This window comes from Sinocyclocheilus rhinocerous, unplaced genomic scaffold (genome assembly GCF_001515625.1).
Source record: "Sinocyclocheilus rhinocerous isolate Xijiao unplaced genomic scaffold, SAMN03320098_v1.1 scaffold914, whole genome shotgun sequence".
Classification (NCBI taxonomy): Eukaryota; Metazoa; Chordata; class Actinopteri; order Cypriniformes; family Cyprinidae; genus Sinocyclocheilus; species Sinocyclocheilus rhinocerous.
In genome coordinates, this window is record NW_015629521.1 from 264,627 (window position 1) to 289,752 (window position 25,126).

Consider the following 25,126-nt stretch of genomic DNA (forward strand, 5'->3'; position numbering starts at 1 on the left):
ATTCTGCCATGCCAAACCATGTACGCAGCAGCCTATGCTTGCTTTAGTTAAAAATAACAGTGTTCTGTGAATGTTGATGCTTTAATAACAAATATTTATCTGTAATTTATCGGTAAGTAATTACTAATTACTTTTGAAATAAAGTAATCAGAACAGTAACGTGATTACTTTTAAAAGGAGTAATCAGTAATTTGATTACATTTTCAGAGTAACTTGCCAACACTGGTCAGGATGAAAATACATGTTCAAATAAAAGACATAAGCCATATTTAACATTTCCCAAATTTACCAGTTTGATTCTGCTGCTTCTACTTCTTGGTATATCAGAAAGAGTTTAGTATGTAAGTCCACTGAACAAAAAATAATGTAATTTTAATAATAAATAATAAAGACTTTTTTTTCCTCACAATTCGGACTTCTTGTCAGAGTTACGTGATATAAACTCGCAATTGCGAGTTATAAAGTCATAATTGCATGATAGAAACGTACAATTCTGAGAAATGAAGTCAGAATTGCGAGATATAAACTCGCAATGGTAAGAAAAAAAAGGCAAAAGTAGGAGGAAAAAGTCAGAATTGTAGGATATAAACAAATAAAAATTGTGAGTTTATATCACGCAGTTGATAATTGCGAGAAAAAAGTCAGATTTGCAAGTTTATATCATGCAATTCTGAGAAGAAAAAAAAATAGAATTGCGAAAAAAAAAAGTTCTGAGATAAAAAGTCAAAATTACCTTGTTTTATTTTTTATTCAGTGGTGGAAATGGGTTTCCATAGTTTAGTTTATTTGAAGTAAAAAGTACTGAAATTAAGAAAAGACCCCTAATAAAGACAAAAATGTTGTCCCATTAGTGATCACTGGAACGGTCATTACCGCTGTAACGCGAGGAGGTAGCATGTATGCCACCATCTCCATAATCAATGTCTACAAGGAAGGTAACCTTGCTATCCAGCAGGCTGGCAAAACCATGAGCACAAAGATTGTCATCCTTTGCAAGAAGTGCCCCTACATCAGACGAGGTAAGTGCCTTCTTCAGCTTTGGTAAATGGTAACACTAACATGCTGGACAGTTTCATCTGCCTCGGAGACCTGCTGAAGCACATCACTGTAACCTCTCATACAGAATACAGAATTGTGTTCCTGTTAGTAGTGCTTCTTTGTTTGTCAGTGTAAAAACAAGGAATTATTTCAGTTTATTTTCCACTTCATTTCTGAGAACAGCATCTGTAGCATGATGTCAGTTACCACAGACTGAAATAACTTACAACAGGTTTCTGTTAACTCAACTGTGAGCTATGTTTGAGTGTAACATTAAAAAAAAGAGTAAACCAAACATTCCACAAATGTTTGGTTAAAAAAAAGGATGCCTCGTTGGATTTTGGTAATGAAAAAACATACAAACTCTTCCCAATTCAAGCAGCGAGTTGCTCTTAAATGTGCATTCAGTAGTATGGTGTCAATTTAACTCTTTCTCCACCATTGACGGAATTTTACATCATTTATGGGACAACGCTTCCCTGCCAGTGACAGAATTGTTTGGCTTTCCGTGTTTTCACTGTTATATGGTAGGGGGCGCTATTACACATCTTCTAAAAGAGTACAAAATCTCTGGATCAAAACAGGTGAAGAAGCAGAAACAAGCGGTCGTGTATGTAAGCAGATGCATATGTAAATAAATAACACAATCATCAAATGTTAAACAGCATATAATGCCTAACCTTAGGCCATGTCCACACGTACACGGGTATTTTTATAAACAGAGTTTTTCCTTCTGTGATAAAATGTCGACTCAGGGTGTGGTTTAGGACTGTGCAAGCTTTGGAGGTGTTGATGGAAGAAATCTACTCCATCTATGTTTTGATCATCATTCTGAATCAAATCCAATCATTTGTCTTTGACAAAAATTTTATTTTCTCAGCTTTTTGTTCAAAATATTTTATTTTTTTATTTTTTTATGAAACTTGCCCACATTCAAGTGTTGATAAAAAAGAATGCAAGAAGCTAGAATAAAATTGCATTTTGTTTAAAAGCAGAGGCTCTATTCAAATTCAAATATTCAAATATTCATACAACAAATATTCTGGGAGCCATGAAAATTTTGTGAAAATTATCAAAAATGCTGGCAAAAAAAAAGGTGGAGAAAGAGTTAAAATGTTTTACATAATAAGAAATAAATAGTATTTTGGTGAACAGTGGTGTTCCATCAATTTGTTCCACGTAAAAATAATAGCTGTAAGTTTGAAACAACATGAGTATAAGTAAATAATGACAAAATTTTTCAGGGTCAACTGTTCCATTAAATTTGTTCAATTAAGTTAGTGGTGCATTAGTCGGCCCATTAAATAGTGCTTGGTAACATTGAAATAAGCAGCCAAGCTCACTGTCAAAATTTTTTTATTACGAAATCTCACTGTCATATGTTTATACGGTATATAAACATATGGAGTGGATAGTGCGAGTGAGGCCCCAAAGAAAAGCTGATGCAAAGCCCTTCCTGAATGTCTCTGCCGTTCCGTCACTGCATTCAGGTTTTTTCTGTGTGACGTCACTAGGTTTGAACTACATCTTCATGGGCCAGGCAGATGAGGAGGGCCGTGGAATGATCGCCCCCCAACATTTCATCATGGCTTTCAAGTCCAAGAACCAGAGGGCCTTCAACATGCTGAAGAACAAACGCTGCTGAGCTCTTGCAGGCAATCTTTGGTCTCAAAATCCACACATGGGTGTGTGTCTTCATATTTGCCCTGCATGTCCCAACTTCCTTCATCGCTCTCTCCAGAGGAGCCCGAGGACTGTTGAAGCACATGGCACACACCTGGTTGGGCTCTCTTGGTTCCTACTTCTCTGGTTGGGCTCTCTTGGTTCCTACTTCTCTTCTTACTGTTGTGATAAGCATCAAATTGGCAGAAAGAGCAAAAGTAGTAAGGCATGACAGGTGAAGAAAGCTAAAATGTAAAGATCAAGATGATGGTGTTTTGGCACAGTTTACAAGATATTTCTAGATTTTTGATCAAATTGCAAAGTTAGAGGAGCTTTGTTGATGATGTCTAAAAGGCAATAAACTAGTAGCACACCTTTGAAATCATGCTGGATACATTTTGTCTATAAAATATTTTCATAGAAACGGATACCTAGTGGTGAATGTTAAGTTATAAATTATTTGTTTTATGAAAGAAAAAATAAAGTTAATTATCAGTTAAGTCTTGGATATTGTCTTCATGATTTATTTGGCATCTGTTTATTTGTATTGTAAATTTATTGCATTTTTTCCAGAATCAGATTTCAACTGATTTGAAAATGAAGATTTAAAGGAAGCTTTCAAAGTTCAAAATATTCAAGTAGTTCACATGGTTATGTCAGAACATCTGTTTCTAAAATTGCCTAGGGCTCAGAGTGCTTGACTATGAAGGGCACTATTCAAACGTTTAACTCCTTAATAAACTCTTGAAAGGGACATATTCTACAATTATTTTCAGGTTTATTTTTTTAAGAGTTTCTTTTCAGCATCAAAATACCAAAAAAACAAAAAAATCATATTAGATATTCTCAGACGTCTTCAACCCAGCTCCTGGGCTCAGTGGGTTTGTCCTGTGGAGTTTAGGTCCAACCTTAATCAAACACACCCGAACCAGTCAATCAAAGTCTTCATGATCACTTGACATGAACAAAATTACATGCAGGTTAGAAATAAACGTTGCAGGACAGTTGGTCTTCAGGAGCAGGGTTGAAGACTGTGTCTTTACAATACATTAAATGTGAATTAGTCTTAAAATGCATATTCAAATACTGCAAGTTACTAAGAACTTATGCAAGTTCAATATAAAACATTTCTTCATAATAAATGTTATTTATTTGAAAAGAATGACACTTTTAGAAAACAAGTAGGATGCAAGAATATTACATAAGTTATGATTCTGCAGGCTTTGGTGTAGAATAAACAGAACTTAATACTATTCCAGTAGAGTCCCAGGACTTTTTCATCTTCCAAAGAAAAAGAAGAAGAGTGTTGTTGAGCATGCTGGGTCACTTTTACTAAATGCACATGGCTTAGCTTCTGGGGTAAAACATGGCATATTTGGAGGTGCGGAAGCCCAAAAGGTCCCTCATTTCATTGCGGAACTTGGAGAGGTCTTGCCGCAGATCATTGAGGTTCTCTACCGTGGCCTGGTCCGTGCTCTGCATCTTCTGCCTTGTAGAGGTCAGGTAACGGTGAACAAGACAGCACATAATCTTCTGATAGTTCTCATCTCTTTTCTGCTTCAGGTTTCTCCATTCCTGGAATCAAAGAGTTAGAGGATCACTGGCAAGCTGACTGTAAGGCATAATATGTCTAGAGCTTGCTTCTCTTTCACTAACATGGTGCCAATTCCAAGTTACCCCTTTTCCACCAAAAGGGTGCACACTGTGGTACCAGACCCGGTTCACGGCCAATGCTCAGGCAACCCTATTGCAAAGTGGTGTCATTTTTTCCACCGAATTGACAAATGAACTGTAACAGGATGTTAAGTTGCTACATGTTAATTATGCTACTACACAAATAGCCCAAAAGATAAACACAGCGCCAGAAGTGACCAATCCTGCTCCTTGAGGGGCAACTTCCTGAAGAGTTTAGCTCCACCTGCCTAGAAGTTTTGAGCACTCCTAAAGATCTTGACTACCTGACTCAGTTGTATTTCAATTACGTTTAAAGTTAAAGCCTTTCGGGTGCAGGATTGGCACCCATGGTGTATGCAGTTATGGAGTTGTTCATAGTACTGAGAGTGATTCTTGTGTACCGACAGTTCTCATAAACCAGGGGTGTCCAATCCTTTTCCTGGAAGGCCACTGTCCTGCAGAGTTTAGCTCCGACCCCAATAAAACACACCTGAGCCAAGGTCTAACTAGGCATACTAGAAACTTCCGGCAGGTGAGCCGAGGAAAGTTGGAGTGAAACTCTGCAGGACAGTGGCCCTCCAAGACTGAGTTTGGACACCCCTGTCCAAACCCCTGCTGAGTTTAGCTCCAACACACCTACCTGTAGGTTTCTAGTAATCCTGAAGATCTTGATTAGATGGTTCAGCTGTGTTTACTTGGGATTGGAGCTAAACTCTGCAGGAAGGTGGCCCTCCAGGAACAGGACTGAACAACCCTGTCATAAACTTTGAGCTCTCTGTTGTTCCTGCTCTCGAGAGATTGAAACTGGACAGGCAGATTTACTGTCTTTATTTTGCATATGGACAGGTGGACATATGGACACTCTTGGTTGTCCACATCAGGGTTGGAGCTAAACTCTGCAGCGCATTGGCCCTCCAGGGCAGAGATGTCTTTAAGAGCAGGCGTTTTTACTTGATTGTCAATAGGTCAGTTATCCATATACCAGTAAATGCAAATTATGGATAGACAGTACAGTAGGCAGATTTCCCAAATATAAGGGTGCTTTCACACCTGTAGATCGATTGCTTTGTTCCGAAACAGGGATTCAAATTATTACAATGTTGCTTTTTATTCTTGGTGCGGTTCGCTTTCACATGGCAAAGTTTCTAAACGGACCAAATTTGTTAATACAAGTCACACGCGTGTTGTCTCATTGGTCAAAGTTCCACGGTTTATTTTCCGAGATTCCACTTAGCTGTCACGGCTGTCATCCGTCATCCGTTTTTTTTTTTTTTTGTAGCTGTCCTTATATTAATTTATCATTTTGAGCAGGAGTCCAGGATTTATCAGGAAAACATTTTTAAAATTCACCTACTAGGAAGAAGAGCAATAAGAGATCCGGGCGCGATTGCCGTGTTCACATATGCCCAAACGAACCGAGCTAAGGGCCAGAAACACGCCAGGTTCCGAAACAACGAGCCAGGTGTGAAAGCACCCTAAGTTCACATATGTCTTACATACCTTGAGGCTATTCTGTCTCTTGACCTTGCCTGTGGAGGTGTGGGAACAGATCCATTTGCTCAAGCTGATGACCAAGTAACACACGGTCTTGGGAGAGGGTAGGATGTTGAAAGGTGGAGGCAGTGTGCACTTGTCATCGAAGTAGCTGAGCCACAGCTTGGCCCGGGCAAACTTCCACTCCTTATCTTCATGGTTCTGCAAGCAGATAAAATCATCAAGGTACAATAATGCCTTCACTACCTATTGCTACCTGCCTGATGCATGTTTCCACATGTACAAGTAACTACATGTATATGTACTCATTCACATCTTCCTGATACAAAGAGTAATATACCTGAAGATTGCTATCTGTTAGTATTCCCATTTATCACAATTGTGAGTGATTAGTCACATGGCACTTGATGGCTCAGGTGATTTTTTCCAGAACTGAGTGTCCATAAGCAATGATGTCAGGTTCCAGGTCACCTATTTCCAGTGTTATATGTGCCAGCTGATCAAAGTTTGTTGAGATGAACAGGAATTAGGGGTGGGGGAAAAATCGATACAGCATAGTATCGCGATATTTTCCGTGGCAATACTGTATCGATGCACGGATGCCAAGTATCAATCTTTTATTATACTATTTGGTAGAATAATAAAATCAACTTCTTTACAGCCCACTAGATGGTGGTGTTGAGTTTTTTCTGGTGAGGTCAGCTGGGTCACCTTCTGCATGCAGCAAGTTAGTATAATAAAGATGGCGGCATCGCGGAAAGTTATCAGGAAAGCTCCGTCCACGTTTAAATCGGATGCAAGACTTTGTTTTATTTATTTTAAATTTAACTGTGATTTACTTTCAAATGCCCCAATTGCTGAAGGGTCTGCACTAGGGCTGCACGATTAATCGAATGCGATTGCCATGCGTATCTTGTCAGTAAAGCCGGTTCTGTGATTAGTAGTAAATCTCCATCACGTGCTTTCAGATGGAGCAGCATTTACTAAACAGAGCCGTAGATCACTGACAAGCTATGCAAAATCGCGTTCATAATCGCAGACTAAATAATTAGTTATTGAAAAGCACCACATTTAATAACATGTTTTTACTCCAAACTCACTTCATAACATCAGTCGAGTGTTTTAAATAAATCCTTCTGTGAGATGATGTGGTATCTTACACAGAATAAGGCATGCAACATATTTCATAGTATTCTAAGCAGTGATAAAGGCTATGTCGATTAGCATTGCATTATTATATACTTTATTATAATAAAAATTATAATAAGGAGAACTCAGATAAACCTGATCAACCAAATATATTGTCGTAGTTGTGTGTTTATTAGTCACGTTGAATCAATGAAAGCAGTTAAATCCTCTGTTTATTCAGCTGCAGCGATAGGCATTTCCTGGATTTCTTCTTTGGGGCATATTTGGAATTTCAGCGCAAGAGTGCCCTCTGGCCGATTTACTACTGATCACAGAACCGTGCAGCAATAAAATTGAAGTGAGATAAACTGAGAAAGGTTTATTTTTAGTTAAAACAGTTGTTGCCAAAGTTTTCCTTTGGGGACATAATTTAAAGTTGGAAAAAGGTAATAATTACAATATATCGCAAAATATCTCAATATATTTAAAATCGCAATAATATTGTATCGTGACACAAGTATCGTGATAATATTGTATCGTGAGGCCTCTGGTGATTCCCACCCCTAACAGGAATGCTAATGGATAGACCTCCTTCAAACAACCGATTAGACCACATTAAAATCTCTGCTGCCCCCATCAGGTTTGGAGAACCCATAGTGTTTATGTGATGTTAACACTGAATGAATACGTGAAACTTCATTTTATTAAATCTACTTGTCGGGAACACAATTATGGTACCATCATGTATCATGTTGAGAAAGCATCAAATCATCTCAAGGGTCACTTACAGCAATCTGTCTGAAGCTCTTATGCAGCATGGCCACCAGGAGTTTGGTGAGAACGATGACCACAACAATGTTGTAGGTACCAATGATAAGAGCACCAACAAACGACCGCAGCTCCTCTGTGTAGCTAATCCTTGTAACAAACAGAGCCACATGTGCCAGGGAAAAAATGTACCAGAAGAGGGCGTAACATGTCCCCATAAACCTGGAGAAAGTTAAAGATAAATGATTATGGTAAAAGATTTCATTAAAGCAGACCTCTTTTTTTACCTTGCATCTTTAGAACAATGATTTATGGCCTTGTCCCAAATCGCACCCTAAACCACTGTGGTCTTCCTCTGAGTATACATTTTCGTGGCGTAATGCTGCTTTGACTGTCATGTAAAAGTCAAAAGGGAGCATAGTGGCTGCAAAGGGGGTGCTCATGAGCACCCTTCTGAAAGCTAAAATGATGAATGGGAAACCATACGGTCTTGTGGACTTGATAGACAGGTGTACACGGTAGCCATTGCAAGTCTGCAAGACCGCAAGTGCACATGAAGTGTGCCAGTTGGGACAGGGCTTGTGTCACAGAAAGCTAAAAACTGTTTTGTCTGTCAAATACTTTTCAAATGGGTCATATCATGAGGAAGAACTCAGAACTCAAAACTGCCTCCCTAGTCCAAGAAGAGCATTTTTTGAAACTAAGATGCAAAAACTCATTTTGAAAGAAAAAATGCATGATATGGCCCCTTTAAATATTCAATTCTCCGATTAGTGTAAATGAGAAGAAATACAAAGTACGTGTGAAAGGTGTCGTTGCTCTGCTCTCGACAGAAGATGCCCTCGCAGTCCTTGGTTATATTTTTGGAGCTGGATAGGTAATTGTCTTTTCCATAGAGTTGTGTCAGGCCAATGGTGAAAGAGATGAGTACAAGCAAGAATAAGCCAAGAAACTTCCCAAACTCTTGTAGCATCTGGCCCATGGAGATCTGCAATGATAAACACACCAGCCCTTCCACATCAAAGCCTGAGCAGTCCAGACTGACTTACATATAGAGATACCATAGGGATCTATAGAAAGGTTCCTATAACAAGAAATATTCCAAGTTAAATACAACTTAAGATCCACTGTCATCATGCTGCTTTCTGTTGATTACCAAAGGAAAGCATTTTGATGCATTGCTGTTTGGAGAAATGAAGAAGAAATACAAGATGTCAGCACTGAAATTAAATTTTAATGGTTTCATTAATTTTCATTAAGTTTTGGCTCTTATTGGAGTCCATATAAAAACACAGTAAATATAAAATGACCAATGAATAAATTACAAAATGAAGATAAATCTAAAACAAACAAAATACCAAACTTTTTAAGTTTGAAAAGAATTTAGTATACTTAAATCCAAGTAAATATGACTATTGCATGCCTTAAGAAAAAAAATATATATAGCACATGAGACATATGGACCACTTTTACAATATGATGTTTTTTTTTTAGCTTGTTTGTTTTGGTCCTTTTTGGAGATGATCATGGAAATGGTTTCAAACATGTTTTTAATTTAAGTAAATATGAGTAAATATGATAAGTGGTGGATGTCATTTTAACTAATTCCATATATAAGATAACAACTAGTCACTGATAAACACAGCTCAGGTAAATATTGGTTTGACCCATTAGGGGGTAATGGCAGGGGAACATTTCCTGGTAGCTACATTAAGCAACCCTTACCTACAGTACACACATACAGTAGACTAGTTTTTTTTAAGGTGTCTGCCTCTATCTGTGCTTTCTAGATTCCACTGGCCTTTCCAGTGTGGGTTGAGGTAAGGGACAAGATGAATTCCTTGTGTCAAGTCTGACTGGTGAACCATAATGTTCTGTACTGCGTGTTTGCTCTGAAACATAGCCAGGATTTGGAGGATTTTTTTTTTACAACTCCCATTAAACAAATTCATTTTCTTGTCACTCTCAAACCCCTGGTAGGCATTTTCCACATCTAATATTTTTCAACCTTGTTTGAACTATGGTATTTGCAGTAGCCATTTGAAATGTATGTCTCTGATATGAAGCCCCAAATCCAATCCCTAAGTGATTACGCTGGCTGAAATAACTTTTTTGAGTATTCTATTTGAAGCCTGATTAGAAATCTTATAATACTGTGACCAGTGTTGGGGAAAGTTACTTTTAAAAGTAATGCATTACAATATTGCGTTACTCCTTAAAAAAGTAACTAATTACGTTACTTAGTTACTTTTTATGGAAAGTAATGCGTTACGTTACTTTTGCGTTACTTTTACAATCTGGACAGGGCTTGCTTTTTTGTTTTTAAAATAAAAAAGTTCTATTTTTGGCAAATATAAAAGCCTTTTCACACCAAAAGTGAAATGAATAAGCCTCAGGCTGTAAACAGTACAGTAAATTTACGTCCGTACAGTAGAATACAGAAGAAGAAATTTCAACACACTTCAGCAATAAAAAAAGACACTCAAATGTTTGTCTAGAGTAATTTTTGCTTATTAGTATGGTTGAACTGGATCAACGAAGGACAGAAGCAAAGACATTGGTTAATAGAATGGGATTAAATACATAAAGGATATTTGTGTTGTTTAACATTTAATTATTGCAGGTTTGCGTCATATTCTGAGTTGCACATACTGAATCTCTGTTTTTTTTGTGAGTGAGATTAATTAATGCATATTCATATTTATTTTAGAACTACAGTAACATCTTCTGATTTCTCTCAACATGGGGACAGGAGAGCTGTCAATCAATAAATTGAAGAAGAAAAAAAGTAACTTGCGTTACTTATTTGAAAAAGTAACTCAGATATTCTCTTGTAAATTAAAAAGTAATGCGTTACTTTACTAGTTACTTGAAAAAAGTAATCTGATTACGTAACTTGCGTTACTTGTAATATATTACCGCCAACACTGACTGTGACTGTGTTATAAAACAGTTCGTTTGAGTCCACTAATCTGACTGCTTCAAGAGTGCTGATATTTTGTATGACAGCACTAGAATGTTTCATTGTTTATAAATGTTCATGATACTGATTAGAGTAATATTTATTAATAAAAATATGCAAATTAATGTTGAACAGCATTATTTTAAATTGATTTTTTTTTTTTTTTGGTAACAATGATATGATCTATTTTCATCCATTTAATGCATCCTTGCTATTATTAATATTATTAGTATTAATTTTAAAAAAGGATCTTACGGATCCCAAACATTTAAATGGTAACATATAGTATGTGATCAACTGCAATAGAAAGTATCAGCACAGAAAATGGGGGGAAAAACACAGATTCCATCTGGCTCTGCTAATGACTCTTTTATGTCCAAGCAAGCAAGGGTTTGGCAAGACACCAGCCCATCAGATATTGCACAGCAGGCATGTAAATGATCGGGGCTTCTCACCCTGACAAACTCACACTAATTCAGACAGTTACTGTAGCTATACAAACACCATATTACTCCTTAAATTTAAAGTTTAAGCAGTCAGTTTGACATCTCAACTCTTGCCCTCACAAAGAAAGAAATATGTCCCCAGACGTTTATCCAGAGGTGAGTCAGTGTTTTCCACTTATCTTTACTTGGGGAGATTTACTGGACACTCTTAGCCAAACAATGAAGCATGAGGGAGTAAATGTCTGCCTTCCCAGTCTGCTGTGTGAAAACTTGACTGTGCTCTTTGTCATTCTTGTATCTGTACATCATATGTTTGTATGGTAGAGGGAGTGACATAGAAAGCATTGAAGCATGTGGGTAGGTTCATGCATTTACAAAAAAAAGCAATAATACAAGGCACTTTCCTCTAAATAACTTGAGTTGGGTGTGTGTTCATGTGTCAATGCATTACAGCTGAGAGTGTGTGTTTGTTCATATGCATCATTCCAACCGCAGTCCTTGAGCGAATTACTTTTCCATACAGCAGAGCCAGACACTGATGTCAGTCTAAGAGCTCGTGCTGGAGAGCACACATAAGCTCAGAACTGACATGGTGTTACTCATGCCGAATACCGGAGTCCTCAGAGAAGAGCACTGCTGTATTATGCAACCTCTCTGAAACTACTGCAGAAAGACGGCTGCTAAAGACAGAGAGCTGCCGAAGTCAGTTATACAGGGTGAATCTCATGAAGACTGGAAGACTGAAAAAGTGTAGCATTAGCATTGCCAAAGTCACGGATTTAATCACGACAGAGTGATACTGAACATCTAAACAAACATATGCATGCTTTGACGGCTTATCTTTCATCATTCTTCAAGATACAATAAAATGTTACTTTAACAAGTGCATGTTATGTGCCAAGTAAGAGAATTATCAAAGGCCAATCCAAGACGTGTTATAGGTTGCCCACCACAGTGGCTGGAGGCAAAATTTCCAGCTCACTCTTAATAATTTGGGATCTTTGGAGAAACTTTAACATCCATAGAACCTTTCCATTAGTTTGTCTTTATAGTGGAAAAAGGTTCTTTAGATCATTCAATCTGATCACTTAATGGTTCTTTGGAGAACCCATCACTACCTGCATTTGGCATGAGATTCATGAGATTCACCCCCACACTATAAATTGGACATTCCCAGCAATAAATCCCTATAAATGAGAAATGAAACCCCATGGCAGAGATCCAAGAACAGAGATTTGGAAAAGAAAAACAACTCAATTGAAAACAGACATTTGCAGCACTGATGAGACACACAGGAAAAATGAGAGAACTCTCAGGCGTTCTGTGTTATCGGTGCGACCGCTGGGCATTACGTAACAGAAGAAAAAACTTCAGTGGTTAAACACTCCATTGGTTGTGGCAGTGAATGGATAAGAAGTACAGACAGAGGAAGTTGTGATTACCTGTAAAGGCCCCAAGATAGAGCTGGTGGTGTACATGAAGAACAGACGGAGATAGCTCAGAACATTGGCGAACGCAAAAAGGCCTTCAGCAACCAAGAGGGGATGGAATGCATCCCAGTTTTTCCTCTCTACAAATGGCTCTTCCTCAACGTTCTTAAACTGAAGCAGAGGACAAGGGAAATGCTAAATTATGTAATTTCTACAAAATAACTATATATAACAACATACATATATATACATATATGTTTATATATATAAACTTACTGTGATATAACAATATGGCTCCTTCAAAAATGAAAATCCTGTAATTTACACATCCTTGTGTTGTTTCAAACTCTTAATTTTCTTCTTCAATGGAACACAAAGGATAAGTTGAGGAGAATAGTACTTCTTTTGTGTACCACGGAAGAAAGTCAGTCATAGTTTGGAATGACAAGAATTTTCATTCTTGAGTAAACTAGTCCTTTAATAACTTGGTAAAGTGCTCAGAATGAAATGTTCTGGACAGGGTTTATACCTTGCTGTGAGCCACCACTTTTAGGGCAAAAGTGGCCAAATAAAGAGAGTTCATGACAAAACTCAGCTGGTTCCGTGACTCTTCCAGGAAATCCTCCAATCCCTCATACCACAGACGCTTCACATCAGACCACACCATGCCTGCAGAGAGAGGAATTTGCCATCAGTGCAAAGAATCGTTCAAGCAGCAAATCAGAAATTCCTTACTGCTGGGGGTTTTCAATCACCTGTCAGGGGCAATGTAACTCAAAGAACCATGCCTAGCAGAAATATTTAACTTTTTTTTTTAATTTAAATAAAAATATTTAATTATATTTAACATATAACTGTAAGTAGCAAAAAAAAAAAGTCTGCACTAAGTCTAAAGAGTGCTGTATTTACAGTATTTAGTATTTACTAGTATTTACAGTAGATGCTATTTATACTAAGTGCAAATACTGGCAGATACCATTTGCACTTCAACGTGTTGTAGTACATAACAAAACAGCATGCAGTAATAACATATTCAATGTACTGTGTATGATTAGATGTTGCCTTATTGGGACCTTACTTGTCCCTATCTCTAAAGCCCACACCTAACCCTAACAATATTGAAGCTGCTGATCAGTAAAGGTGTCCTCAACTATCCAGGAATCGAGGTATGGTTTTGAGCATGGTAATAATAATATGACTGTCACAGTCAATATATCAGCCATAGATAGATGGATGGATATATACTTTATTAATCCCAGAGAGAAATTACAAACAAATCAAGGACAATTATAGGCCTCTTAACCCGCTGATGTCATTTGGACATTTTTTAATGAAAAAATTGCATGTTTGGGTTTTTAAATTATTATTATTATTATTATTTACATCATCTGAAAGGTACAAAACTTGGTATAGGTTTTGGCACTTGCAATATATATATATATATAAACATGGACATGGACATGATTCGAAAAGGCTAAATGGTCACACCTGGATTGTGGAAATGATTTGAAACTCAAAATCTTACTGAAAATCAACGTCAAATTTAGAACACAACTTGTTTAGATATATGGCTATGATTTTCTTGCAGTTTTAGTTTGAAACATGTTTTAGAAAAAATATTGTATATAAATTTGCGAAAATTGTAAGGCTCTGCTCCGATGGGCTGAATATAATTTTCATGACAAAATCTCTATTGACATTCTATTTACGTCATTTCTGAGGTGGCTAGTATCCTGGGTGTGTTACTAAAAGCAGTAAACAACACCATATTAAGATGAAAAGGAAGGTGATGTGATCAGAACATATTGGACATCTAATGAAAAATTATTTTAAATGTTATGAACTGTGATGTATATTCGTAAATTTGCAGTGTAAAAGAATCCTCTTCCTCCCTCTAGTGGTGTTCATGCAGTCTTCATTTTCTTCAAACTTGATCATATGATATTCTTAAATCTACAGGCATTTGAGGTCATAAGTCATAATGTACTTTTTATTTTATTCATGAAGGTTGTCTTTAAAGAAAGAAATTTGACAAAACCTAAAACAAGTGCCATTAGCAACAAATTACCCAGTGGTATTATGCTAACGCACTCTAGAGAGATGCTAACCACTAGTGTTGATTACTTCTGCATCAAGGAACATTATCTACAGTGGGTACGGAAAGTATTCAGACCCCTTTAAATTTTTCACTCTTTGTTATATTGCAGCCATTTGCTAAAATCATTTAAGTTATTTTTTTTTCCTCATTAATGTACACACAGCACCCCATATTGACAGAAAAACACAGAATTGTTGACATTTTTGCACTGTATGTAATTTATCAGTCATACTAATGGTGTTGTAGAATTATGAAGAACAGATGGACGAAATGAATGTTTATACTGCAAAGAAGTCCAAGGCTGGTGGGTTTCTATTAATTATTCTATTTTTTTTAATCTTTTGCTTTTTGTTGAAACAGCAATCACAGCACAACATTCTTATTTGGTTCATATTTGTCAGATAGAAAGCACATGCAGAGAAAATAGTAGATAAAAAGTGTTCATGTACATACACGTATGCCGTCTATCCTCACCTATAATCCAGAGAATGAGAAGGTAGTCTATCAACTCCAAAGGGGGACCCATGGTGTTCTTCTTATCCTCGTTGTAGACCAGTGAGTAAAGGTTTAGAAGGAGCAGGAAGGTGAAGTAGGAGGCACTATGGATGATGAACTTGATAAAAGGTGTGTGGATGACCTGGCCCACTCGAGAACGGGGTCCCAGCAGGTAACAGATGGACAGCAGAGGCCACATCAGCGCCACGCTCAAAACAGACAGGATCTTCAGGCATGTGTGCTTACGGCGGTAGCTCGCCATCTCGCCAAACCACACCGTGTTCAGGAACTGCTGACAGTTGGACTGGGCAACGAACTGTTCAGATTGGAATACGAGAAAATGCATTAAAAAAAAATAATAAATGTGCCTGGTGCTTTCTTATAAAATAAAGGTTGATATATCAACAATATCTGGTCATTGGTTAAAGGTATAGTTCACCCAAAAATGTAAGTTCTATCTCAAGTTGTTCCAAACCTGTATGAGTTTCTTTCTTCTGTTGAGCATAAAAGGAGATATTTTGAAGAATGTTGGAAACCAAATAGTTGACGGTAGCCATTGACTTCCATAGTATGTTTTTCCGTACTATTAAAGTCAGTGGCTACCATCAACTGTTTGGTTACCAGCATTCTTCAAAATGACTTCTTTTGTGCTCAACCAACATTCTTCAAAAGATGAAAAAAGCTCATACAATTTTGGAACAAATTGAGGCTAAGTAAACGATGACGGAGTTTCAATTTATAGGTAAACTATCTCTTTAAGGTTGTTAACCGGGGCACATTTCCCAAAAGCATCATTGGCAGGTTTTGCTGTTAGCAATATAGTTCCACGATTTGTTGTTTCCCGAAACCATTCTTCGCAAATAGCATTGCAAAGTTGTGTGGATGGAACTGTAGCTCTCAAAGTACTGTATAGTTTCACGCTAGCATGACGTGAACTTAAATAGATCTTGCTTTTGAGCAAAATAAGCAAGCTAATGTGCATGCTAACATTTTTCATTCCATATACTGTATACAAATTTCATTCTATGTCTTTCAGTTTGTCAAGAAAATGAAAGCACTGGATGTGTATGTAGGAACCTTGATGTTAGAGTGAAGTTGGGATGGAATAAAACATCTGCAATTAAAACAAAACAATGGAGAACAAAAATAGCAAAGCAGTCCACAGTGTTCGTTATTTACAGCCATAATGACATTCAGATCAATTAGCAAAAGCTACATCACCTTTGTGATGTGAATTATCATTGGTTCTCTATTGTTGAACCAACGTGGTTTGAACAACAAATGTGTGGCAAAGTTACTATGTTTCGGGAAACAGACGCGACAAGCTAGTTCATTTTTCCAACGATGTGCCGTACTATGGTAGTTAAGCAGGCAAGTTACATCATTGTATGGGAAATGCACCCCAGGCTGTTGAAGATACAAGCATAGTTTTGTTAAAAATCCTCATTAACCTCCTTTTGGTTGTATTTTATGGCCAGTTTGAGGCGACTGAGGTTCATGCGTTCCTCTAGTAGGCCTCTCTTGTCTACATGGTCCTCACTGGACGTGTGGTTCAGTATGACCTCCAGCTCGCGAGAGTTGCGGGCCTGAGCCAGCAGGTCCTTGGCGAACATCTTGCATTGCTTGGCAAGTTCTTCATAATCATTCCTGTAACATAATGACAATAAAATCCCGAATGAGAAACCTTTCTATCTTCTAGATCTGTCATGGACTTGGGTGACACTGTTTTGATGTCAATCAAAGAAGACTATAGAAATTGTCTGGACTGTGATTGTTTCATAGGGGAACATGGGAGAGTGTCAACATCTACAGGTCCCTAGATGTGCTTGTTGGCAATTTTTATTGCTACTCGAAACAGAAATGCACATGTTTTTGTTCCACCAGAGAAAAAATTTGTCTGAACCATCTACTTTTTGACAAACACAAGGTTTGTATTGTAATATATTTCTCATCCAAATGAACGTCTCTGAGTTGACTGACCAATTCATGTATGCCAACAATTGCTGTAGACAAAACCTCTAGCCACACCTGCTAATGGTGCGTGAATTACATACCAAGAAACTCTTTTGCATTCTTTAAGTTTCACTTAAAATCAAATTACTGAACTATTTATTCCTTATTCGTAGGGATGTAACAATTCGCTCAACTCCCAATTCGATTCGATTCACGGTTTTGATTTCACGATTCGATTCGATTCACGGTTTTTTTTTTCTTATTTGCGACAAAAAGGCACCATATGAAATGAATCACTCTCTTCCTTCCAAGCAAACCTGAAGACACATTGTGAATTTGTTTAAATTTTTGCTGTTGATTTGGAATTTTACTCAATATGATCAAGTCTGACAATGGGCAAACATCCTCGCTCTTTTTAAATTAACTGCTATAAATGCATGCATGTAAAATTGTCAAACCAATTTGCTCTTTCCATTTAGCAGCGATCCCTATGAGACCTCTTTCCCTAATCACTCTTCCATTACCGAAACTCCACTTCCACCAGGCTCAGCTCTTTCAGATCAGCACTGAGCTCGAATGCTCTCAGAATGGGGTCTTCTTCCGTAAGCATGATCAAGGATGGGCTAGCAAGGCACCGATAGATATCTAGACGGAACCTGCAAGAGACACGTATGGAGGATGAAATAGAACACTCAAAATAATGCAGTCAAACTCAACTCCACATTGTAAATACACTTTAGGATTGCTGTTTGTGCTTTTCAAATGTGATTAGAAGAATAGGTGATTCTTCAATAGGGACTTCACGGAAGCTCAAGATATCTATCATATACGTTAAAACATTTGTTCTTAAATAAAGATCTGACTATGGCCTTGATAAGTCTTCAATTGTATTCTTGTGTTTTTTTTTCTCCTTTGAACTAATAAATCTCAATTGTTCCTTAAAATGTATTTTTCATTAACACTGCCTCATTGTATAAAATGGCTTTTGCCATTTTTAGACTATTCATTCACTTCATGGTTTGATTAGATAGAAATTATTGCCTTGAGTGACGAAGACTGTCCTTCTTGTTCTTGGCATTACAGAGGGTGCACTCGCACCCTACAGCATGGGGTCGGGGCAGAGAGATGTCTTGCTTTAATAGCATGGTCAAAATCTCATAATTGTTCCGGTGGGCAGCAAGAATGACTGGAGCAACATCCATGGTGGTGGAATACTCTGGGTTTTGAATGCGCTGCATCAATTTCTAAAAAAGGTATTCAAGAATCTGATTATGCAATATGAAATTTTGAGGACAATTTAGTTATTTTAAATAATTCATATACACACACACACACAAACACGCACACACATCCATCTCAACTGAACAGATTGGTTTTATCTAGCATGTTATGCATGATCTGAGGACATGGGTGTGTTCTCACCTGACAGCCATGATCCAAGAGCAACTGCAATATGTCTAGATTCTCATTTTCGATTGAAATGGTGACAGCATCTCTCCCAAGTACATCTACACAGTTAATGTTTAATTCGCCATGTCGTTTCTCCTCCAGAAGTTTCTTCACCATGTAGTAGTCTCCTTAAAATGTAGTTAGGTAACAATAAATTAGCTCAATGGTTTATACAATGACATCAACATATGTTATCAGAAAGAGAGGACAGCAGTTTGTGATGGAAAATAATGTGACCCTTAAAGGAGAGACATCCTTCCCTAAGCCATTTTCGGATTTCTTTATATGGTAAAAGAGTAGCAACCGACTCTTGTCTGCACAATGTAACCAGAGGAAATTCATTCGTTTTCCAAGCTGTTTCTGGAATGCTTGGAAATAAACTATGCACTTCTGTTAAACAACACACTAAACATTGAAGATGTCCGAACCATCAGTCAAGCTCTCAAAATCTACTTATCTCAAAACAAATCACTATTACCTAGAAGTCTGCCATGTAAAATAAATAAAGGAAATTATTATAGTCAGTCATTTTACTTTTAATTCCAAAGCTACTAATGCAATTACTCTTAAACCATTAGAAACAAAACTGTTAAATTCTATTATTTCACTCTCATATCATCACTGTTTCATTACTGTTCTAAGAAATCCAAGCAATTTCGAAACATTCTATTTTGGCACTTCTTAGGTTTCTTAGAATTTCTCATTTAAGTGGCTTTCAATAAATATACAAACTGAATTGAAGTTTATTTTTAAGTGTATATTTAAGTTTTGACATTTGTTTCCCTAGTTGTTCTACATGGGACCAATTTCTTAAAAGTCAAAATATTCTAGTCCGTTTCTAAATTAATATTAGGTCACACAAAAACTAGATTACATGAAATATTTGTACTGTATGTATATCACACCAAATTATTATGTTGTTTTAAGTCAACATATTTTTTCTTCTTAAAAATGTCTTAATTTGTGTCTATATGGTATGATTACTGACAATATGATGATCCGTCCAAACAAAGCGAGAGCTCCACATATATGTAAAATATCAAATGTAGCGCTACCTATATACTACAGTAGGCTATACCATTTTATCAGAACAAAATATTTAGTATTAGAGCATAATTATTTTGACAACAATAATATAAATTCATGTTATTTAAACCCCAAAATAAAAGACATTGTAAAATCAAGCAGCTAAAATCTATAACCTTATTATTATTAATGTATTAAACAATATATTTAAGGAACACGTCCTTTAGAGTGCATGGTAAACAAACTTACCCTTCTCGCAGGCCAGCAGAAAGAGCTTCTCGTCTAGAGTGGTCTCCTCCTTCACCTCTCTGACGTCTTTTAACGCCAGATATTTATCCGGAGAAGACGAGTCCGTGCCCTGATATAGAGCAGCCATTATAACGGAGAGAGAGTACGGCAAAGCACTGATGTGCATCCCACCGAGCAGAGCCTTACACCTTTATACACATGAAACCACCGAAATCACCGAAATTAAAACAAGAGCCCTGGTCAATCTTGATGTAAACGATGCTACGTGCTCTGATAAGGCCCTCACTGTTAATGAGAGACTGACTCCTGTCAGAACTCTTTATGTAACGTCCGCGTCTCCTTTTATGTGTATGGTACGATAGAAAAAACATCCATCAGCATGTATAAGGATCATCTAAAGGTTTTCATAATCAAATCTTCCCTAAACGATAGTAAACACAAGAAGAGGCTGGAGCATCGCGATGTTCTGTTGCGCTGGTGCTGATGATGCTGCAAATGCGCATGCGCGCTTTGTCACTGCCTTTGGAGCATCAATAGTTACATAAGTGATGAATGTCCGCAAGAACCTTTAGCATTAGCAAAGCTAAAGTGCACTATTTAGTATTGTTGAGAGACTGACTCCTGTCAGAGCTCTTTATGTAACGTCCGCGTCTCCTTTTATGTGTATGGTACGATAGAAAAAACATCCATCAGCATGTATAAGGCATGTATAAGGATCATCTAAAGGTTTTCATAATCAAATCTTCCCTAAACGATAGTAAACACAAGAAGAGGCTGGAGCATCGCGATGTTCTGTTGCGCTGGTGCTGATGATGCTGCAAATGCGCATGCGCGCTTTGTCACTGCCTTTGGAGCATCAATAGTTACATAAGTGATGAATGTCCGCAAGAACCTTTAGCATTAGCAAAGCTAAAGTGCACTATTTAGTATTGTATATTTAACAACATAAAATTATTTTGAGCGTGTTTTCGTATTACTACACTTGTGTTTATGTGCCGGTGATGTTTTATGTTTTAAAAACGTTCAATCGAACCATCAAGCAACTTACCAATGAGAAGAATAAAACAAGGAAAAGCGATTAGCAAGGGGAAAACAATACACGCATTGATAACATACCATCCATGTATGATTCACACACACACACACACACACACACACACACACACACACACACACAAAATAAATAAATAAAATAAAATAAATAAGTAAATATTCAAATTATATTTGAATTACATACAAACCTCTATGATTTTCCTATGTGGAAGTCATGTGTAATAATTTATAACAGAATTTCCAGGCAAATCCTATAGCACATGAATGTAAATAGTTATTAGATGCGTAGCAAGGATTTCGGTCTCCCACATGGCTGTGGCTTTAGATAACTTAAAATATAGTGACAAGAGTTTTTATGTAGCTCTTATGGTGCCTTTTTGGACCTTGACCCTTTTCTTTCTCATTTTGAACTTAGGAGAAGAAAGTAGTAAACGTAATAATGAAAGTAAATAATGAAATATATTTTTTTTTCTTTTGGCAAAATTATTTCAAATTCCAAAGAGGACTATGAAGCCAAAATATTTGTACAAATAACATTCCATATGTTTAGGATATGTTATTTAAAGTGATAATTCACTCTAGGGTAAATGTACTTTGTAAAAAAAAACACTACACACCTAACATCACTGTTTTCACAATTTCGTGTTTTTGCAGTTTACATGAAGATGATAATGGTATCATTTTCAAAAACTTGCCAAAAAAACATTCTCTCATCATTTAGGGTAAATGTACTTTGTAAAAAAAACACTACACACCTGACATCACTGTTTTCACAATTTCGTGTTTTTGCAGTTTACATGAAGATGATAATGGTATCATTTTCAAAAACTTGCCAAAAAAACAAACAAACAAACAAACATTGAAAACAGTTTTCAAAGGTTTGCACTTTCAGGCCCCCATTGTCATATAAATTAATAAAGTTTTCAGTTTTTATTTATTTATTTATTTTTTTTTACTTTTTTTGAAAACTGTGTTGTGTAAATGCCCCTTTACTCACCCTCATGCTATTCCAAAACGTTCTTTCCTCTGCTGAACACTACAATATATTTTGAAGAATGTTGGTAACAATGAGAGAGAGGAACAGCACTGTGTAGTGCTTCTCTGTGCTTAAATTAATCTTCTACAATTCAATTTCAAAATTAATTCTGCAACAGCGCAGCACTTCTCTCAAGAAACTTACAAACAATTCCCATGATTAGGTGGACCTCTAGTGGTTCTAAGTTACACAAAATCAACAATGTATAGTTGAAAAAGTGTGAAACAACGCCAATCATATTGGTCCACATGGCTCATGATGTCATAGGCGGGTGCCCGGAAGTATAAAAGGGCACAATCTTGGTCAGGAGCTTGCACGTTCAGTGCTCGAGGGCTCTGAACCTGCTCATTGTGAGTGTTATCCAATGAGAAGCTCCATTCACGTTTGTCCCTCTTCTCGAGAGATGAGTGACAAGCATTTGCGTCTTGCGGTTTGGGTCCCACTGCTGCCGAGGCACGGGCGAAGACTCAGATCGCAGGATTCGCAGGTTTAAGATGCTCATTTTGAGTTATCGGATTGGGCGGATAGCGCTCGAGTCGAGCAGCGCCTTAGGGAATGTGTGCCTCCATGTTTGGATTCTAACACTCAAGGGCATATTCTGCTTTCGCGTTTGTCTCGGCGAAGAGCATGCGTGTTCAGAGTTATGCACTCATCGTGATGAGTCACGATGTCTAGGCTCCACTCGCGTTTGTTCCTATTCCCTAGGGATGCGGAACAAAGCGTTTGTGTCTCGTGGCCCGGTACCGCCGTTGCCGCGGCACAGTTTATCTCACCTTTGCTTTCATCGCTTTGATCTGCGGGATCCGCACACCCTCTCTGAATGGGTTGTCAGATACCACAGATACTATTGGGTTGTTATGACCATGAAGTGTGAGCACGGAGTCGTTTCAGCCCTGATCCTGCAAGATCGTGGGCGGAGCTATATTCAGCTCGGCCGTGCCTCTCTAAATATGCATGTTACTGGGTGTGGAGAGCCTCGCTGGGCGTGAATATATTTAAATACTCTGTGGAGAGAGGCTTGCGAGCTTTCTCTCCCAGGATGTTTCAGCACCTAGAGTGGGTATGGGGAATTTCTCTTCCTGTGTTAAGCCGGGTGGGTTTAGGAGTGGGCTGCCTCCCCAGGCTTCTGGGTATTTTTAAGTGGGTGGTCCCTCTGAATCCCACTTATGGCGCTTTTCCACTGCGTGGTACGACTCGGCTCGGCACGGGTCAGTACGGTACGGCAAACAGCCACTTTTTGGTTGTTAAAAAAGGTGCGCTTGTTCAAAACAGTTGCGTTCGATCCTTCGCTGGCTGTGCTGATTTAAATCTAGCGGTTCTTTTGTGTTTGTGTCGCAAGTTCAGTGACGCAGGTAGTGACGATTCTCTCCGGCCAATCCGTGATCAGCAGAGTTTACACGTCACGTTTTGGTAACGGTACGGTTCACTTGGAACCTCAACCGAGGTGGTACTAAAAAAGTAAAAAGTACCAGGTACTGTACCCAGTGGAAAACCCCCCAAAAGTGAACCGTATCGAGCCGTACCGTGCCGTACCATGCAGTGGAAAAGCGCCATTAGTGGGTTTGGGCTGAGTACACTGCTCCCCCTCTTCTGGGCTTAAGTGAGCAGTCCCTGCTCAGAGTGTAGCTGTCTGCGGATGGTTATGCTCCAGCTCAAGCTTACTTTGCTCTGGAATATGGCGGTCTGAGGGCAGCTATGTTCTAGCCTGGCTTCTATAACTAGGTTGGGTTCCCCTTGGCACAAGTTCTCTCGATTATGCGCTGAAGTCTTTGTCTAGGAATCTGCTATTCGAGGATAGCTGTGTTCCAGCTCGGAGACTGCTCCCCTTTTAGGGTTTTTAAATAGTGGTCTCCGTGAGCCCCTTGCCTGGACTGTGCTGTCTCCCCTTCGGGGTTTTAAGTAGATGGCCCACTTCCGTGGTCTGGGCTATCTTCAGCCTTATCTGAGGGAACTGCTATTCGAGGATAACTGTGTCCAGCCCTCTAGTGTTATGGCCACTGATTACATCAGGCTTTGATCTCGGACTAATGATGTTTATGTGTATGCTCTTTAGCGAATAATTTACTGATGGTCCGGATCTCCCTCTTGTGAGCTCCTGGTCAATAACACAGTGCTTCGCTAACCTTCTGTGGGACTGACACTGCTTGGGAACCTCCTTAGTATAGCCATCTGAGGGTGGTTATATTCCAGCCATTGTTATGGCAGGACGGGCTTATCTGAGGCTAGCTGTGTTTTACTGGCAGTTGCGGTGAGCCCTCTCCTGGAGTGGTCCCCTTTCCTAGAGCCTAGCTATCTGAGGGTAGCTATGTGCTAGCTCAGTGATTGCTCCCCTGCTTAGGGTTTTAAGTAGCGGTCTCCCCTCTTTTGGTTGTAAGTAGACAGCCCACTCTTTGTGGTCTGGGTAGTTTCAGTCGGTCCCCCTTCTGGTAGCCCTTCCTAGGTCCATAGTAGGGCTGTGAATCTTTGGGTGGACAGCGAATCGATTCGATTCACGATTCATAGGTTTTTGATTCAAGAGCGATTTTTGCAAATTCAGAACGATTCCATTCGATTCGATTCACAACTAAATTCGATACCATTCGATTAACGATTCGATTCTGTATTCTTTAAGTGTATTCACAGGATTATTTAAATGCTTCCCCTAAATTCTTTAAATGCTTAGTCAGGGGGCAAATTACACAGCAGCCTTTATGGTTAGAGAACCATAGGTTACAGAAAAAAAAATCACTTTTGTCCATTGTTAGATGCTAGTTTAATGATGCTATGGCATGTCATGGCATATGTATAAATTTAAGTAAGCCAAGATTTTAAAAGAGAGCTTTAAAAGTATTATGTATAGGCTAACATTTTGTCACACCAGGGGCGTTGCCATCATTTCAGAAGTGACAGAAATGTCAAATACAATAAATTTATGTATGTATGTATGTATGTATTATTAATATATTTTTTTACAAGGAATTATTTTCTTATCTCTTACTTTGAATTAGCTGTAAGAAATCAAATACACTGCTGGACAATAATCAATCATTTATAATCTATAATTTTTTCCTAATGGAAATTTTATGACTGTTTTATATACTAAAAACAATCAATTTTCTGCACAGAATAAGGTAGAAAATATACTTTATAGTTTCTGTACTGTAATAAATCATGTCAATTAGCACT

The 25,126-nt window shown here is 38.0% G+C and overlaps 3 protein-coding genes across 3 annotated transcripts in view; 1 reads left to right on the plus strand and 2 right to left on the minus strand.

Annotated features, from left to right (window-relative positions):
• pcolce2b (procollagen C-endopeptidase enhancer 2b) overlaps positions 1 to 3,132 on the plus strand; it is a 13,386-nt gene extending 10,254 nt beyond the window's left edge. The window contains exons 8-9 of the mRNA XM_016551152.1: positions 852 to 1,019; positions 2,553 to 3,132. Of these exons, the coding sequence (XP_016406638.1) occupies positions 852 to 1,019; positions 2,553 to 2,683 (299 nt within the window). The 3' untranslated portion in view covers positions 2,684 to 3,132. The remainder of the gene's footprint in view (positions 1 to 851; positions 1,020 to 2,552) is intronic.
• A 390-nt stretch (positions 3,133 to 3,522) lies between these two features.
• LOC107739119 (short transient receptor potential channel 1) lies at positions 3,523 to 18,398 on the minus strand. Its single transcript, XM_016551128.1, has 10 exons — positions 18,190 to 18,398; positions 17,673 to 17,804; positions 16,647 to 16,842; positions 15,175 to 15,511; positions 13,132 to 13,271; positions 12,615 to 12,773; positions 8,565 to 8,752; positions 7,785 to 7,986; positions 5,875 to 6,069; positions 3,523 to 4,275 (listed from the first exon to the last, which is right to left on the minus strand). The coding sequence occupies exons 1-10, from the start codon at positions 18,384 to 18,386 to the stop codon at positions 4,048 to 4,050; spliced, it is 1,974 nt and encodes a 657-aa protein (XP_016406614.1). The 5' UTR covers positions 18,387 to 18,398; the 3' UTR covers positions 3,523 to 4,047.
• Positions 18,399 to 18,478: 80 nt separating this feature from the next.
• LOC107739120 (short transient receptor potential channel 1-like) lies at positions 18,479 to 20,359 on the minus strand. The gene is made up of 2 exons (XM_016551129.1): positions 19,873 to 20,359; positions 18,479 to 18,725 (listed from the first exon to the last, which is right to left on the minus strand). The coding sequence occupies exons 1-2, from the start codon at positions 20,036 to 20,038 to the stop codon at positions 18,505 to 18,507; spliced, it is 387 nt and encodes a 128-aa protein (XP_016406615.1). The 5' UTR covers positions 20,039 to 20,359; the 3' UTR covers positions 18,479 to 18,504.
• Positions 20,360 to 25,126: the final 4,767 nt, after the last annotated feature.

Coding starts and splice junctions, on each gene's coding strand:
- LOC107739120 (XM_016551129.1), bottom strand. CDS start 20,038: ATGCACATCAGTGCTTTGCCGTACTCTCTCTCCGTTATAATGGCTGCT. Junction 18,726..19,872: donor TCTGCTGGCCTGCGAGAAGG/GTAAGTTTGTTT, acceptor CTACATTTTAAG/GAGACTACTACATGGTGAAG.
- LOC107739119 (XM_016551128.1), bottom strand. CDS start 18,386: ATGCAGCGCATTCAAAACCCAGAGTATTCCACCACCATGGATGTTGCT. Junction 15,512..16,646: donor TAAAATACAACCAAAAGGAG/GTTAATGAGGAT, acceptor CAATCTGAACAG/TTCGTTGCCCAGTCCAACTG. Junction 12,774..13,131: donor AAGTGGTGGCTCACAGCAAG/GTATAAACCCTG, acceptor CCTCTGCTTCAG/TTTAAGAACGTTGAGGAAGA.